General features: G+C 38.1%; 2 protein-coding genes across 2 annotated transcripts; both read right to left on the bottom strand.

The window, feature by feature from the left end:
• Positions 1–875: 875 nt before the first annotated feature.
• Positions 876–7722, bottom strand: mettl1 (methyltransferase 1, tRNA methylguanosine). Its single transcript, XM_063909783.1, has 6 exons — positions 7518–7722; positions 6834–6961; positions 6560–6744; positions 3968–4081; positions 2412–2513; positions 876–1764 (listed from the first exon to the last, which is right to left on the bottom strand). Exons 1-6 carry the CDS (start codon positions 7595–7597, stop codon positions 1648–1650), a joined length of 726 nt encoding a protein of 241 aa, XP_063765853.1. The 5' UTR covers positions 7598–7722; the 3' UTR covers positions 876–1647.
• A 1306-nt stretch (positions 7723–9028) lies between these two features.
• LOC134883143 (E3 ubiquitin-protein ligase MARCHF9-like) lies at positions 9029–18189 on the bottom strand. Its single transcript, XM_063911347.1, is given in 8 exon segments — positions 9029–9914; positions 10395–10587; positions 11763–11918; positions 14273–14295; positions 14298–15334; positions 15439–15533; positions 15660–15863; positions 18106–18189. Coding segments are annotated over 5 exon segments (1023 nt in total). The 5' UTR covers positions 14650–15334; positions 15439–15533; positions 15660–15863; positions 18106–18189; the 3' UTR covers positions 9029–9615.
• Between the last annotated feature and the right edge of the window lie 748 nt (positions 18190–18937).

Below are 18937 nucleotides of genomic sequence, written 5' to 3' on the forward strand. Positions count from 1 at the left end.
GATGGTACTAAAATGTTAAATGATGTACTTAGGCTAAGTCGAATGGCTTTGTTGCCACATGGCAATAATAAGCAATAGCAGAACAGCGGCTCCTCGTCCACATTGCAGATTTGAGGGAGGAGTATGGTTAACATCAAACCGCAACAGCGTCTGTGAATACTTTCTGTCAGACATGTGACTCAAGTATCTGGTCCAGCTCTCACACCAGTCGGAAGTCTCTTTTTCTTGGTCAGAACAAGTCCAAAGTCACTTATGACTAATACTGCATAAACACTTCATATCTTGTTCATAGAAAATTGTGTTTTCCCCTCAGTCTATTCCAAGAACAGGAAATTAAAATTATTTTATGAATGATTGCATGTGGATATGCTTTTGAATGGCAGAGATTGCCTCATTACTAAAGCTTAAACAAATTCCTCAACTATTTGGCATGGATTAGAAATATTTATAGATGGACTTATGCCCATAGGCAAATGCTAAATACAATAAGTACAATATTGACAACGAAAACAAAAAATTGTGAGCTGCATATTTGGAGATGCTGTTTCAAGATCATGTTTAATGAATACTGGCTGTGATGTATCTGTTGAATAAAAACAACAAAAAAAATGCAAAAATGTAGATTGAGCAGAGAGTTTACAGTGAACAAAAGCCAGATATTGACAGCATGACTTAACATTCTTAGGTAACGGTGGAAATATGTTTCCATTGATCTCAGAAAAAAAGGATGTTATGTTTGTTAGTGCAATTGCTCCGTTCAATCATGCAAGTTTCCAAATGTCAGGGTTTCCATCACCTAGGCATGTGCTGTCCTGTTTTTAATCACCACCCCCTGCAGCAGCAAAGGCTTCAGGCCTGCACTATCCCATCTCCAACTCCTGACAGGCAAGAACACCAACCTGTAATATACAGCTAAAATCATAAAATTAGCTCAGAAACCCACTGCTGTGGCAAGTCGGTTTACTTTGTAAACCAGACAAAAAACCAGGATATAGATTGTTGGCAAAGTTCTCAGTCTAATCTATTTCAGGTTCATCACCAACAATGCAATTTAACAACGCAAAGCTAACAGTGTTATACAATCACATGGAAACGTTTCCGTCATTTTGAACATATTTAAGCAATTGCTCTTCAAATATAACATACTGACTATAAAAGCTGTTGCTCTTAATCCTTTTTTTGATAAAGGCCACAAAAAAAACCTGGCTTTCAATCAATTGACGGTGCTGATCACAATTAACCAAATCCAGCATTGATTTTCTTTGTTTTACTGAAAGAAATGTACAGTTTTACAGGAAATCAAAAGCAACTCTTTGAAATCAAAGTAAATCATTTCAAAATATTTTTTTAAGGTGATACAAAACACTTCACAGGTGCCGTCGTAATCGATGCTTTTGTGATTTATTTTTCTTGCGTCTTCATTCGTGAGATGAGGAATCAAATGGTAAAAAAAAAACGTAAAACTCAAACCCTTTATTGGGTAATGATGTAAATATTTGTCCAATAATACCAGGGGGAAAAAAAACAACTCCTTGTTCATGTGCTGGGGGAGTGAGCCTCCAGATCCACAGAGCAGCCGTATCCTCCGTGTGCATATACATGTGAGACTATCATTTCAGTTCATTGTATGTCCAAACGGTTTGGTCTTCAGTTTAAATCCTCTATCCTCCAGAAAACTGCAAGGAAGTTTTTCCCTCCATTTCTCTGCACTTTCTTTCCTTCCTCTGTGCAGGTACCCAGGCGACTTATGATGACATCACCAACCTGTCAAAATAAGATTTAACACACAAACATTAAGGAGCAGCAGCAGATAAACTCACTGAAACTTAAATCCTTTACAGAGATTATTCACTTTTCATAAAAATGATATCTTTTAATTCTTAGTTTGAGTCATTGATGTAAAAGTAAAAGAGAATTTGGAAAATACTTATTTGGTTTCTTCTACCGTCCCACTAGGTAACCAAAAAACTGGTTTATGGCAAGGGATTAGGGATGTAAACATGTTTTCATAAATTGTCTGACTTTTCCTTTGAAAATGTCTGCCTACTCTTTTGAACAAACTGCCACATATAAGTAACACATCAAAAGTGGGTAATTTAGGCCATTTATCGGTTGTGACTTGGTTTAGGATGGGACTAATATATTGATACCCTCCTGCAATTTCCTGCAGTGCCAGCTAGCTCTTAATTGGATATGGTCTCTTTCTTAAAAACAGATACTGTTTTTTTTTTAACTTATCGTGTTAAAAACATGTGCATACTTAGCCATTTTGAAACATATTTTCCTCAAATTACCTGCACTATCTGCTGTTGTAATAATGTAAATGTCCCTAATGACGGACAAATGAAGGGTTTCTGAATTATCATTTTGGGGTCAGACATTAAGAAGGTTACAAAGGGATGAAAACGTACCAATTCTTCATCAAGGACTCGTTTGAAAAGTGGATGTTCACTGAAGTGCTTCACCATCCAGAGGTGAACCTCCTCCACATCTGTCATGGTATACACCAAACCCTGACATGACCAGACAAACACAGGGAGGTCATTAACACAGTTCTGGGAAAATCAGTTGTTGAATAAGCTTCAATGGTTGCTTAATGCATTACTTCTTTCTTCTGTTTTAATAATTCCTTTTAAAATATGGTCCAACATTTCATCATTGTATTCAGTGGTTACATCACCTGTGCTGACCAATGGTTCTTGCAAAAGATAAAAATAACCTACACACAGCACAGAGGTAATTCACCCGTGTCACTGTCGTTTGCGTTGTGGCTGGACAGATAACATTACAAGAACTGGGATTTCTAAGAAAACTTGGCAATGGCACAGATTTCCACACAATTTTGGCACAGAGGTTTTATTTCAGCGAAGACGGGACTAGACACCGTATGTATGTTCACCTAGGTGTTAATCACACCTGATAACTGTTTCAGGTGTAGCCAGATTTCCAAAATAGTCCCCAAGTCACTTAACAGAAAGCTTGAAACTTTTGTAATGTATCTTTGCATTTTAATGTCTTATACTGTTTTTGTACTGCTTGCTGAAGTATAGCATTGATAGACCACTATTTGTGTAAGTTTCCCCAAGGACTACAAATAAGAATTAGCTTATAAGTAAACTCTGGCATAGTTACATACTGTAGAGGTGGGCACTGTAGTGTTAATAACAATAAAAAAATAACAATAGGCTTTATTTATAATAGGGGTTAATTTTGCTATGAAACTGCCTGCAATGAGCATAATCTTGACAGCCTTCCCACCCACCAGCAGTTATGGCAGGGTGCCAATGCTGAAGGCCATAGAGATTCACTCACACATACACCAATGCACACGCAGAGACACACTAATACACACGAGGAAAAAACGATAAAGCCAAATTTAGACACAAGCCCTCCATTGTTCCCAAAAACCTCCATCAGTGCTCGTGTCTTGTTTGAGTGTACCACTGTTGTTCTGTTCCTCCGAAAGGCAGAAGTTGGGTGTGTGCAGACATCAGCCAGCTGCAGGCCAACCGGGTGAAGCATTTTAATTCAGTGAAAGCACGGATACTGACAAGTATTGTCTGTGTAGCCGTAGTCTGATGTTTCTTATTTATTTTATTCCTGTGTCAGAGCTCCATTGTTGACCGAAAATGTCTAATAACACATGATTGAGGCCTGTAGTTAGGCTGGGGACACATTAATTACAATTCACATAGGCACTGTGGTTGTAAAGATACTTATTTAAAATGTTTTTAAATTGTTCAGAAGAACTGTATAAACAGTAAAAAAAAAAAGGCAAACACTTTTTCAGAGCTTGAAATAAAGATTTCTGTCTACTACAATATGTCCTCATTTTACAATATGACGCTGCTCTTATTGAGAAGCTGAAAGCAGTTCATTTGTGCTTAAATGACAAACAGATAAAACCTCTGTTGATAGATTCATTGTTTTCAGCACGAGATGTAACAAGTCTTACTTATGTACATACCCCAACTCTCAGCGTGTAGGCGTATTCGGCCAACAGTGTTGGACTAATTATCCTCCACTTGTGCTTGGTCTTCTTAAAGTGAGGGTCAGGGAAGAGGAAAAACATCTTACTCAGCTGAAAAACACACAAAGAAAATAGGTTGGAAACGGTAACATAAGCACAATTAAAAACAAACAGGTCATTTCATTTTAATGATATGGTTTTTGAACGTGCGATTGTCATCTTAACTTAAATATGCCCCCTGTAACATCTAGTGGTGGGTTTTAAAGCACCACTGATGGGAAAACTGGAATTTCCCTTCTTGAATCCTCTCCCCTCCCACCCCATCCCATAAAGTTCCCCATGTATTAAGTGCACAACTGAAGGCTCCATTGATCCCAGTCTGGCTGATACATTAAAAACCATTCCACTAACACTTTTTTATTAGTGAATATAAATAATGTCAGGTATAGACAGAAAGATGTGGGGATAATCACCAGGGACTGCTGCAGCCTCAGGGGCCACTTCACTGGTGATTTAAGATGGAAAAACCTTAACACATTTTTGGTTACAGAACTTACGAAGACGATGGAAAAAAAACGCGCCGAGAATCTTCAGTTTCCACACTTGAAACACATGTTGCATGTGAGAACACTTGAAACACATGTGAGAAGGATTGGGACTAGATTCTTAACATTTGTCAGGGTGGGGTTTTATTCTAATCACGAGAAAGGAAGGCAATAATACTAAAAAGGTAAAGTACTGCTTAAAGCATTTTAATTTCAGCTAAGCTATTGCAAGTCAAAAACAAGTTTTGAGCAGACTGAAGGGAGTGTCTACTAAATAAAGAACCATTCTGCAAGGCCAAGGAAAAAAAAAACTCCTTAAAATGAGCCTGATGTTAAAAGAAAAGCCTCAGCCTGAAGAAATAATAGCCATAATGTACAAGTTATAGTATATTAAAATCATAATACAAATATTCAGTAAATGCATGAGTTTATAGATGATTTAACCTATATAAGTTGTATTCCATAAATGTGTCAGTGTTAAAGGATTTTCTCCCTTATTTTCATTTCTTCGTTTTTATTGCTCAGGGCATATGAGGTGAGTTTTTACCCAGGGTACCTAAATTTACCCTGGTACACTAAGCCCAATGTGTGTAATCTAATGCGACCTTCAACAAGTCATAGATTACTGCAGCTAATTGGAACGGATAAATGGCGTCTTGCACTGCTCTATACTGCCTCGCGTGTCAGTCAATAACCCTATTGTTGTGAAATCCTCGATTTAATGAGCAATCTGTATAAATTCATTCAGTCAATAGGTTGAACATGAGGAATGTAATTATTTTTCCACAGAAACATGCATATTCTTATTACCCTGGCAGCACTGGGACATGCTGTCAGCTTTATTTAAGGTTATTAAAAGGCCAGTCTGAGGCAGTGTAACAAACCCTTCTGGTCTTTTGTATATATAAGCTCCATTTCAGTAACAACAAACATCATCAAATGTAATTTTATCTGCAGATGAGGTCATGCTTTCGGCTTAGGTGATCCGTCTATTTCTTTGTCTGTTCAACTCGCTGTCAGTAGGATTACAGGAAAACTGCTGACCAGATTTTCATGAAACTTGGTGAAAGTGTGGGCCTAGGAAGAACCACAAAATTGTTGCAGTGGGTCAGAGACACAGGTCATATCTTGTTTAGGTCACATTTTATAGAGAATTGTTGAAATACTGTTTAACCACACACATTGTTCAAATACACTGTAGATGACATAGCTGTCATCATGTAACGCAAGCTAGTCAACATACTGAAGTGTCCTGCTTTATGTATAACCTTAACATTCAGGGGAAGAGAGCATGCATTTTACAAGACTGACAAACTTTAAACTTCCTGCTACAGAGGGCTTCATTTAAATTCTCTCCATGAGGTCAGCTATGACTCTGCCCATGGTGTTTGTTAGTGGCAACACAGTGATGGTGTGCAGATGGTAAGAGGTGCAACATTACTGATAATCTTACCGTGTCGCGCTCCATCGTAATTATGTTATAAGGTTCTGCTTTTTAGCTGTCAACAGTCAGCAGGTAACACGTTCTTTATGTTGTTGCTTATAGACTGGTTGCATGGACCATAAACTTTGACTGTGACAGAACCAACAAAATCTTGCACAGTTAAAATAAATGAATGAATGTATCCTCATGAAGGTCAGAGGACTACAAACAACAGTGTGAATAAAGTGCAGAATTTTTTGGTTAAACTTTGGTGTTGGCACTACTTACAACACCAAATGAAATCAGGACATGAAGGAAAACATAGATTGTAAGACACAAAGACTACATGTCATTTTCAGTGAACTCTCTCACACTGTTTTTTGGTAGTACGTAATCATATGAAGACTAGTCCATGCAGTATGATCAGTTCTCATTAGGTGTAAAGTACAGGGAAGTACATGTTGATGCATTTACAAAAAATTAATATTCGGAGCTGGGTATTTTTGGTCAGGAAAGAGCAGCAAGTGGCTATATTAGCAGGGGTATAAAACTGCACCATCTCAGGACCAAAAATCTCCCTCCTGTCAACACACAGCAGCAGACACCCAGGTGCAAACATACCTGTCCTTTAGAGAAGAAGTTGGGCAGGTACTTCATGGCATTGCTGCGAATGCAGGCGATGTTCTGGTAGCTCCCTGGCTCTGAGGTCCGAAGGGATTTGATACGATCCTGAACATAATCGGACACTTTTACTCGAATCTCCATGCCAAGCATGAGCTTGTCAGGGAAAAGCAGAGATAACTCCACTGTGGGAAGACAGAGACAAGAGAGAAGAGGACATGCAGTCAGTACAGAGCAAAACTTTGACCTGTGAAAACTGTAGTTGGTCAACTACCTAGCAGCCCGCCGTATCCACATCCAATGTCTGCAAACTCAACCTGGGGGGGCTTTTTCTCAGAGGGGTTGTCTGCGAAAAAGCCTGAATACAGCTTAGACCAGTCCATCTCCTCAGGACACACCGGACTGAGGAGGAAAGAGTATTACATTACTTACTACTTTAAAGAGAAGAAAGATTTAAAATAGTGGACAGATTGCTCTGGATTATTCAGAGGAACATGTGGGTTTTTTGGAAAAGATATCAGTGTGAATGTTTTTAAATATAACTTTTCATTACCATTAAAGCTGCATTGATTAGTCAATACATTTGTCACGACAGACACATTATTGGCAACTATTTTAATGATCAATGTTTCAAGTAAAAACGGCCGAACATTATGTTTTTGGTTAATTACTGATTCTTTCTGTTTTATATCATATCAAAAATATATGTCTTTTGATAAAACAATCACTTGGAAAAATAATATCAATACAAACTGTACATTGCAATATGTGACAGAGTCCAAACTACAGACAAACCTCCGAAATCCAAGGATACTCAAACAAGTATTTTTCAGGGAGACATACTACCAGAGTTACATTAAAAGCATCTTCCTTTCCCGTGAAAATACACAATGTGACAAACACAACTTTAGCAGATAGTGAGAGACAGCAGAGCATGAAACACATGTCCATCACTCACTAGTCGAACGTGTGGTAAGCCATCGGGTTGGAATGGGCCCGCTGTCGGTAGTAACGCTTCTGCGGCATGGACGAACTCATGATGGAATAATTAAGACAATATTCAATCTGTCAGAGAAAAACTAAATAAAAAGGGATATGCATTCACAGAAAGCCACGTTTGTTTCTGGTGAGTTTACCACCGGCTATGAGTCGCGGAGATTAGACGTCATCGCAAAGCGTCTTTTCAGGGTTGCCAGATTTGTTGAATTTATACGCTGCAAAATGTACACATTCAAACATTTTAGGGGGAACTAAGGTGGAAGCCTTAAAAAAACAGCTAAATAAAACATAAATAAATAATAATAAAATGTAAAATAATTGTTTAAACAATATTTTTTTTAAATACACGAATAATACTTTTTTTTTTTATGTAGAGTTCAAATTATTTTGCAAAAATAACTGAAAACAACAAAAATAACTACATAAGGGCTGTTCTTACTTCTTTTGGCTTGTAGCTACATGTACACTAATGCAAAAAAAAATATTCTGATGTGAGAATTAATTTTTTATGTATGCCAGCAACATCTTGCCATAATTAACACTGATAATGCCAGAAAAGGTTTGGCATAGTTTAAAATGGAACTGGAACGAGTAGCCTACAATGAACTCAGTTATCTAATCACAGCACGCATTGTTCAGTTAAATGGTAATTTTAGATTCTAAGATTGTTAAGCACAGATTTGTACAAAAAAAACCACAAGAAAGTAAACGTCATTATAAGCAGCTTCTCCGTTCTGAATCTGATCATCTTGCAGCCCCTTCTGAATAACCCCCAGGTCGAAAGCCAGTTGTGGGTGTTTACATAGGCTATTGTAGTTGGAGGTCCACATTATTATTTTTGAACTAATGCAGATTTGTTTCATTGTTTCTCATCTACTTGTTGTAATTCACAATTAGTACCAGTACATTTACGGTATGTTTAAATTAGTCATTCATGCTAATTGAGAAGCACTCTTATGTCAATTCTTAGAGGAGAGTTGTGTGTTTATTGTCTTTTTATTTCCCTCCTGTTCTAAAGCTCCACGAGATGTTCTTAAAGATGCACAGTCTGCTGCAAACTGTGCTCTATGTCATTGTCTCTATATCCCAAATTATGAGATTGTTAGTCCAGAATTTTAACAAATCTTTATTTGATTCTTGACAGTGAAGAAAGAAGAACTCTATGACTATGATGAATCACAACTTTTTCTTTCTTTATAATTTCATTATTACTTGAAGTTTTGGCAATATTGCCCTTGTTTAATTTAATATCACCTTGTTACACGCCAATAAAGCATAATGAATTGATCTGAATTGTCAAACCCAGTGTGCATGTCCTTTGATTTTTCCTACAGGAATTAGGCAGAGATTTTTGTAATCCCAACAGGAAAATCCAATCTGCACTTTAATGGTTGTCAAATTTGTTTTGAAACTACATCTGCTAAAATCCATTATCCATTACGGATGAAAGAATAAAAAACAAAACACAAGTTTTTCGTTGAGATCAACAACATCTTTATTACAAAAACATGAATTGTACTTTTAACTTTAAAGTTCAAGCAATTGTGTCGCATCTCAGAGTTGATTTCTTATTTAATGTTTGATCCATCGATGCTGCTTCAAGTGAAACATCTTTCAGGTCATGGCAGACCCTCAGGAACATGTTGATAGGAGCACAATCATTTTCACCAATAAACCCTCTATTATAGAGTAAAATCCAAATCAAACGAAATGACATTCATTTTATTTTTTCTTTGGAAAGGAAAATTGGTCATGGTGGTAAAAAAAAAAATGTAAAAGCTCTACTAATCAAAAAATGTTCTTTTTCAAAAGGTTTACATTTTTATTAGTTGTCATGTGTTCACAGTCTTTGTTTATAAACACTGCAACACTCTCCTTTTGCCCAAATCTCAGAAATATATCTCATGGTCAACTTTGAGCTCAGGGAGATGCTGTGCAACCAAAAATAACCATCAGTGTTTATGTGGCAGATAAGGATTTGAAAGAAAATGAAATCCCAATCAACACGTTGACCTTCTTCCTAAACATCAGAGCACGTTTGTCCATGTAGCCCGGACTCATACTGTGGTCACCCTCATGACCACCTCATGGTTGTCTCTGCGCAGGCTGTTGGGTCTTAACTGGCTGAGGATGTGTAAAATGGTGTAGCCACAGTGGTGGTTGAGAATAGTCCTGACATGTCTACTCGCCCTCTGTCCGCCGTCATAGTTCCTCTCAACTCGAACTTTACTGCTGGAACTGATGGGGTCTCCTAAGTCCTTTGCTTTCTCATAGTTCAGCACTTTCCATTGCTGGTTCACCGCCTGCCAGCGTTTAAAGATCCGGTAAACAGACGATCCTTCATGGATTATAAGGCCTGCGCATTAGGACAAAGGGTTGTGGAGGTCAGGGAAGGAAACGGGGTTACATATAAACAAACAGTTGTTTGTTCGATTAAAATCAGGAAGTACTGAAAAGGGACACAAGGTACAGGGTGAATAACAACTATACAATTGTGAAATCAAAAGCTCAATTTACTAGACTTGTTTTGGGGTATTTTGGACCCATGTTTGGTAAACATTTTTTTTTTAAAATCCCTTTATAAAGAAAGAAAAACTAAGTAGAGAAAGAATGCAACAAATACAGTAATGCAACAAAAATGTCATGCAGTTTTATTATTTTATATTACTGGCAAGGTAAAGCCTATACACTTTTGGGATATCCTCACATTTCCATGAGGTTCAATTTCTGAGTTTTTTGATAAAAAGTGTACGATTAGAAATCCCATACCGGACTTGTTAATATTCAACTACTGCCTGTGGAACAACATGGCAGGCTCAGTATGTTTGAGTCTTACCTATGCAAACTATGTCCATGAAGCCGTACATGCCGTAGCATATCTGGAAGAGGAGATCCTGTCGCTGCCATTTGGCTGAAGGGCTGAGAGAGGACCACACTAACCAGGAGATGCTGGCGATGAGGAACAAAGAGCCCAGAATAATGGCTGCAATCTGCACCTTCTCAATCACAGTCAGAGAGATGGCCTGCCACTAGGAAAGACAGAAGGAGACCCAGCAATGGATTGAAACCCTGAACTGTAGATGTACATATCAAAGTGTTTCTTAATTATGTAAGATACTGTAATAGTGCAAGGTTTGTCTCAGTTTCTATAGTGAAAAGTTAACACCTGCATGCTTAAAAAAAAGCAGCACACCCGTATTCCTACATTATGCACACTAATACAGCAAATACACTAATGGCAGATGTGGTGAATTAAAAAAAAACCAGAGTGATAAAACGTACACAAACGATCACCAGTTCAATATACTACTTAGAAGAGAGAAGTATCTAGAGAAAGTACATAAAAGAAGCATAACAGAAGCCATATTTCTAAATATCAAAATAATTATACAAATGTATCATATTCACAATCACAAACCAGAAATGACATCACATGCATTCAAAAAATGTTGCATTCACTCTTGTCTCAGTTTTTGACATATTGACAGTGTGTGACGGTGAGTATTTCTTAAAATTGATTTCAGCGAGACAAATGTATGATTATTACCCCATTTCACTCTCTACACTTTCAAATTAACTACTGCGCCAAGTCGTTCACTGGACAGCTGCTAAAAATCATAGCCTCATCGGCCCTCTGCTGCTCTGCCTTTAATACAAATGTATCTACTACCATATTACACTAATTCTTCAAAAACATTACAGTGTTTATTCAGAGATGCAGGGATGTCTGGAAAGACATGCAACTTAGGGAACAAGCCTTTCATCTGATAATATCTCTGTTCTAGCATTCAGAGGCCGATGACATTTGGTGATACTGTCTGCTGGCATCTACTGTGTGTTGGCCACACACTTTGGTTCAAATGTGCCAACTATTTTCTGTAAAAACAGTATAAATAGCTCTGTGTTCTGTTAGGAATAAGTACAGGTTGACCTGACAAAATCTGTCCAAAATGTCTGATTTTGGTAGTGTAAACACTGCATGGCCTCTGCTGTTTACCATTATTACCATTATCTAATCAATGTCCACTGATGAGATAACTAGCTTGTTCACTCTTCCCTTACTCACCTCTGGCGATGTGAAGTGTGTGAATGGCTTTTTGCTTTATGTCAAGGACTTCAAAATAGCTCCTTTACAAGTTCCCATGAAAGAGAGTTTTCACAATAAAGCTGAGGACACAGAGCCAGAGAGAGTTTGTGAGTGTACCTGCAGTGGGTTTCTGGTGCTGATGGCCAGGACCTCGTACTTAAAGTAGCAGATCTCGCAGCTCCAGGAGCCTCTCTCGCTGATCCAGCGGATAAGGCAGGACTGGTGAGTGCAGCGCACAGAGCCAGCACAGCGACAAGGGCTCAGCAGCTCTCCCTGCAGGACACAAACCGCAGCTGCATCAGAAACACTGAGCAGAGGCTGCTGGATGTTGCTGTTATCAATCTGCCTGTTACAAGATCTAATTTAGTGAAGATGACAGAACAAATAAAGACATTTAGCATGAAGAGAACAACTTGCCTCCCTGCCCCTATAATGTTGCTGTCACATTTCTATCTACTACAGGTGCAGTGTTGTTTAAGGTTACCGTGTGCAGTGTTGTTCCTCTCATGAAACTGGCCAATGGGGTTCAAAAAACATTTATAGCTTGAAGCAAGCAATGATATCATCAATAAAAACTATAATGTATGTATGCAAATTGAGTTATAATGTTTAGGAAGTTACTGTTTTTGTCTGTTCATGTGCACCACTTCTTTGAATTGTGCAAATGTTGTCTTAGTATTTTGGGAGTTGTGGGTAATTTGCATATTTTGTGTTAAGTTGATTATGGTACGAGTCTAATAGACTAATTTAATGACAGTCAATGTCTGATTCGGTCTCCAATGTTGTCTTTGGAAAGCTCTCGACAATCAGTCCATCGATGTTGGTCATGAAGGAACGGTCATGCCCCGGTCAGAGCTGGTTGATGTGGCCAGGAAGAGGGAGTTTTGGATCCTCTGCTAAAACTGCTTTTGAAGCGACCCGATTCCGGATAAGCTGATAACGATGGATGGATGGACCTTAAATATATGTCAAGACAGTTGATCCCCCATTTAATTTTGACTAATTGGGATATGAAATTGACTACGCCTCATTACTAGGAAGATGTTTCAAGCATCATGCACCATAAATGTTTAGTTATGTGCTGATTGAAAGAAAACTTTAAGGGGTTGATATGTTAAGAAGGTATAATAGATACGTATAACAAATCAAAATTTAATAGAATGAGAGTTTGTGGTTTACTGGATTTGATACATGTTTGATGAATGCCTTTATCCCGAAAGTTTGCTTCTCTTGTGTCACTTTCCTGTAGTCTCAAAAGAAATCACAGGACATCTGGTGCAGGTTTCTGTTGTCAGTACCAGACTCCCCAAGGCCCTCGGACTGACAACATTCTCGCACATCTCACATTATTTACTGTCTGACTCCAGGTGATGTGCAAGGTCTTTAATTAGTTGTATATCTAGAGAGGAAACTAAAACTTTCTGAAACCTGTAGTAAAGTCTCTATCCTCAAGGTTGATATCATTCGCTAGATTTGACGTGCTCAGACTTTCACTTCCGACATGAGCTTTTAAAAAATGTTTTAACTTTCTCTACGTTTAAAAAAAATGTTTGAACTTTCTCTACATCCCCTCTGAAATGATCAAAGGTTTGATCCCTGTATTAATGTTTCTCATGCAAGAGTCCTGCAGCAAGTTATTAATAACTCATACTAACTTATATCCCTCAAAATATAAAGAGTGTCAATGTCTTTAATGTTGAGGAAATTTTTCTCTGAAACTTTCTTCACTGTGATTTTTTTAAAGAAGCCTAATTTTGAAGATCAGATGCTGACTATTAGTGAGGACTTCAGAGGACTTCATAAGGTAAATATATGCTTCTCTACAACCTAACTGATGCCCTTTGTCTGCCCCCTGCTATTTTCAGATCCGTTTTGGATGGAATAATTCCTCTTTTTTTTTAACGTTAAATCAGAGCAGACTTGATAAGAGGTATTTGAAACAGTTTAGTATTGATGTAAAATGTGCTTTCAAAACTGATCTGGGATCTGGTCTGCACCACTAAAAAGAAGTATACAAATAGCAGTTTGCCTGTTATCATATATTACGGAATAATTTCGGAATAATCAAAGTTGAAGAAAAAAGGACTGGATCTGGTAATACAGTTTGCAGTACTGGTTTTGACTATGGAGCTGTATTGTTTTTTTAAATTATTTTTTGTATTATTTTCATGATAGCAGACAGTGGAGTAATAAACATGGGCTCAAGACCTGCCTGAACAGACTTCTTTCAGATGAGCAGCACCTGGTTGGAAGACCTCTGAATCAGAAAACACCTGCTGCTGAAGAGCATGGTTCCGGCTTTGCACAGGTTCCTGAAAGCAACCCTCGCAGTTGTCTCATGTGCCAAAGTGGGTTTTTGGTAAGGGGGGGTCCAGGGGGCATTTATTTTTACAATAATTCTTTTTTTAAGTACACCATGACAGAATGTATGATTATTTTGGTCATGGGTATCATACATGTTCTGCAACAAAACACCTCAAAGCAAAAATCCTACCAGATGGGGGACCCCTGGAACACACTCTAATCAAATGGGGCTCCTTGGTTGGAAAAAGTTTGGGTACCGCTGGACTACCTGACCCCCTTAAAAGCACAGGAACCCACAGTAATACCTCTACTATATAATATACCTTCTCCGGGCCCTGGAAGCAGATCGGCACTGTGGCGACCGCGTCCCGCTTTCTGAGAGACTCGGCAGGGAAGCCGCGTCCAGGCCTGCTCCTCCCTCGTGTTTGTCTTCCTCCGTATCCTCCACTGCCAGACTGCGTGGCCGGGACTCAGAGCCGTAATATTCCTCCTCATCGTCCCGGTGAGAGCAGCTCAGAGGCGGCCAACCACAGCCTCCTATGGCGAGCCCTCGCATCCTGTTGTGTGTATCCGGGTGTGTGTCAGTCCTCCTGCTTGGTCCAGAGCGCATCAGTAACAACACTTTAAGTTCATTGAAAAACATCCGTGAGATAAAAACAGCCTTCAGCTTGACAGTGGCAGGTCCATTATAAATGACCATTATGGTTATTAGGCCTATTATTATTATTATTATTATTATTATTATTATTATTATTATTATTATTATTATTATTATTAGTATTAGGCTAATATTAATATTATAGCATCCGAACCATTTGATTCAAGTAGGCAGTTCACATTAAATAAAATACAGATCTCGGTCAAAACAGCGTGCTGGAAACATGATAGGCTATTAGATCAGCCCATAGCTCTTGCATATCCTGTTGTTATAGCATGTGCACCTCTATCCAGCCAATAGGGAAGCATTATTTCTCACGGACACAGCCAATGAAGGCTGAAAGCCACGCACTGTCAGGCACCAGCATTAAAATCTGAAGGGTCCAACATCATCCTCCCATTGCATGTTCAGTCCGATTCTTCATTGTCAGGCTGTCCTAGTGTTTTCTTGGTGTTTTTAAATGAGCTGAGGGCAAAATGTTGGTGGCAGTTCTTCCTCATGCGAAAAAACAGCAAGGATATCTGATTGGGGGGTTGATATTAAATCCTATTAAAATTAAGTTAAAGCCGATTAGTATTTGAGACTCTATTTTTCCTACAGGAGATATGAAATCCACGAGGTGATGGTGAAGCGTGCATCCTTTGTTGTCTCGCGGTGGCATCCATTATTTCACCATAGTCCTTTTCTTTTGAGGATCGGCCCACACCTTTACTCCTTCAGCGGGTCCCTTACAAAGTTACAGCCCATCAGCGGTGCATGTTAGAGATGGGCAGGTAAAATAGACAATCTGATGAACAAACACAAATCGATTTCACAACAACTTGCACTCACAGTTTTCTGTTCGTCTCCCTCCATCTCTGTGCCACACATCAGGAGGAGGGAACGGGTGTGAGATCCTGCAAAACGTAAAATGAGCCGAGAGCAGACTGCAAACGTCCCTTCCGGGTTGTTAAAAACAAACGCACATCATCAAATCTTCAACAAATAAAGTCAAAGCCGCCATGAATCAGTGTGACAAAAGATGCCTCCACATGGCAGGCTCCACTTCATACCGTTTATGAAGCTGTAGCATTATGGCCGGATCTCCAGGACTTTGAGAATTGAGGTTCAGTTGTTTTTCAGCTGAAAACACATTTCTTTATCTGTACAGTCAACGCAGTTTATTACTGAGAGCATCTTTCGGGAAAATGACGGAGGCTGCTGTCCGAGGTGCTGAGGTTCGTGTGACGTGGAGGCCACGTGCTTTTATCAATCGGCTGATGGATAAAGAAAAACATTAACCGTGTGTGAGTGTGTTTCACCGTGTTTTGCATGAATTCATTACACTATTAAACAGAACAAAGATCCTCGATCAGCAGGACATACAATGCACCCACCATTTACAGAATCATAACACATGTCAGACTAATTGTCTTTATGGAGACTTTTTACTTTCTTGTCGAAAAAACAAAGTTGCCTTCTCCTCCTCCACTGCAAAGAACATCACATTTTCTGGATGTTGCTATTTTTTTAATGAAGTCTTCAAAAATACCATTATATATATAATTATTAAATGATACACATTTTTAAGTAAACATTTACTTAATCAGATGTTTCTGAATGAATCTGTTGAAAACCAGAAAGTGTGTACGAGAGGCATTCTGCTTATGTGTCCGTCTGTTTCCTTAAATACAAATCTGTAGCAAGGGAGGCACGGATTATTTTATGGTTTAATATACAAGTCAGAGTTTTATGATTTCAATTACATGTAAAATGTGGTCATGTCCAGTAAATCTAAGTCCAATGTATGTATTATGTTTATGTATTGATTCATATTATGTGTGGCTTTGTTCATGATCGATTTTTTAATGCTATTGAACATTTTAAATGCCAGCTGTTTAAGATGAGTGGGGGAAAATGCCAGATTTTTTAATGCCGTGACAAGCTTCTTTTTTTTTTGAAATGCTGCCCAAGATGCAACAAGAATTGTATTGGATAATAATAGGTTGTGATAACAAAAAAAGGACAAAGTGATTAATGATCCTTAATTTAGTCAACATTTTATATGGTACCCAAACAAATTGTAAGACTTTGTGTTGTAATTCTATATATGCAGTACTTGACTTTGAAATCAGATAAGCCAGCAAAGCTGCAGGGAAGACAATGATTTGAGGCAGCAATAGTTATCAGAGCTTTGTATGAATAATGATTGCGGTGTGCTGTCATCTGCATGATAATGGCAGTTTGAGGCATGTTGTGTGAAGATTAGATAACAGAGGCAGTCTGATGTCTTGAGTAAACTGATGCAGTAAAATGACTTTTCAGTTTGAAAGACAGTGCACTACAACATCAAAATACATAATTTCCCCATAACCTATTATTTTTCTAAATACTGTTTTGTAGTGAGTTGTAGATTAATATCACCATTAGAAGTGTGTGCCTTCCTTAATAGATAACATCATGATACCATGCTTGTGGTGCTTAAAGCACAAACAAAACAGCGGTGTCTCCTTCTAGGAATCATGAAGCAGTTACTCAAGCTAAAGCACGACTTTGTTGTGAGCATCTTTCATGTAGGAAACATTTTCTTTCCATTACTGCACAGGAGGCATGCATCAATTCATCGACACCAGCATTAAGCCTTTTTCACAGCAGACATTTTGACTCATCACTGTTAGAAACCACAGGTGAAATAAACAACAAATGGCCTCATTTCATTTAGCTGCTTAATCTTCATTATGCATGCCCTCTCCTTGTTTTACTGGCATGACTTACTGGGATACTTCAATGGAGCGATCTGTAATGTTATTCATATCACCTGTGCTTACAGTCAACATGTCTGCTGTGAAAATAAATCCTATAAAAAGCACAAAGGGTTGTACATTTCTTTCAAAAATAACTCAAATGGAGGCAGAATGTCTCTTCAGCAGCTATCTTGGTTGGGCAGAAAGCCCTTGAGCAAATTCATATGTTTTCCCCTGTAACTGAGACTGTCTTCAGGCCACTGTCACTGACATACATCCCCATTTCTGAAAAAAAAAAAACCGTCTATGACAAGCCTTTTTCCCCTAAGCATGCGTCAGGAACAGTAGTAAAAGCAGCAGGCTGGAAGAAAAAATAAAAGCACTGAAAGATTGTGACCCAAACAGATGTTGGGTTGTGCTGGACACCAGAACACAAACTATATGACTGACCTGTTAGGTGATTACATTTGTGTGTGAGCTTCATTTAATTAAGTCATTAATTAATTAATGAATTAATTAAAGTAGTTTTTGCACTACATTTTAGTTCGTGAACACTATGGCATGTACATGACTGAGCAGGACAATATTGGCACAAATGCAGAAGAATGAGACAAGTGTGGCGTTTAAAAAACTTTATTGGAGGGTTTTATGTCTGCAGACAATTTTAACTCACATTTATTGTGTTTGGTGTACAACCAGCATAAATATCTTGAATGCTGTTCAGTAAGCATTAATGTTAAAGTACAGATATATTCAACAGCGTGTAAACACTTACCTGCGCTATTCTTGGGGCTCTCCCATCAACAACTCCGAAAGGTGCGCAATTAAAAGATTCCGCGGGTAAACCAACACCTGCTTATCGTTCCGGGAGGGTTACGCTGAGTAGGATCGAGTAGGGGGAGGTGAATTTATGTTAGATTTATGTTTGGTAGCTTTGTTTTATTGTTTTCAACGTATGAATGATACATGGTCAATTATTGTATTTTATGTATTTTGAAGTCAGGGTTATTATTATTGTTTGACTTGTGTTTGAGTTTTCTATGTAAACAGATCTATCCATAGCACCCTGTTGTTGGTAGCACCTAAGAGTGGGGGCTATATAAAGCTGTTTTTTTTCCTCCAGTTTTTTATCAAAGTTGCCACTACTGATGAATGTCTCTATTTCAATGACTGGTTTACTAAAATGGCTCCTACACTAATAACAATTAAGTTTATTTTATTAGATACACCGGCTCCCAGTTATCCAATAAAGCAGGATGCCGGTCCACAACTCATGAAATTCTCTTATAGACCTATAGCCACTGTGTACACATGTACTGTATGGAAATTAATTGAGTTCATAACTAGATGTGTTAATATATGTAAGTACATAACACATTACATTACATCTCATATGTTTCTCTTATACAATTCTTTATTTTTTTTTTTATTACAAAGGTTTTCAATTTTTAACCTTTTTCTAATGTCAATGATTGTAGTTGTACACTTTGAACTCAAATGTAGACAATACAAACACATATATACATATGTCATACTCAAATGTAGACAATACAAACACATACATATTTGCCAAGAACTACAAGAACATATTTTTAAATTAGCATTCA

Source organism: Eleginops maclovinus, chromosome 20 (genome assembly GCF_036324505.1).
Source record: "Eleginops maclovinus isolate JMC-PN-2008 ecotype Puerto Natales chromosome 20, JC_Emac_rtc_rv5, whole genome shotgun sequence".
In the NCBI taxonomy this organism is placed as follows: domain Eukaryota; kingdom Metazoa; phylum Chordata; class Actinopteri; order Perciformes; family Eleginopidae; genus Eleginops; species Eleginops maclovinus.

What these genes read in the sequence shown, in the direction of transcription:
- mettl1 (XM_063909783.1), bottom strand. Translation starts at nt 7,597, where the DNA reads ATGAGTTCGTCCATGCCGCAGAAGCGTTACTACCGACAGCGGGCCCAT. An exon ending in ACTTCTTCTCTAAAGGACAG is followed by an intron (nt 4,082 to 6,559) that starts GTATGTTTGCAC and finishes TGTGTTTTTCAG; the next exon opens with CTGAGTAAGATGTTTTTCCT. An exon ending in GAGTCCTTGATGAAGAATTG is followed by an intron (nt 1,765 to 2,411) that starts GTACGTTTTCAT and finishes TTATTTTGACAG; the next exon opens with GTTGGTGATGTCATCATAAG.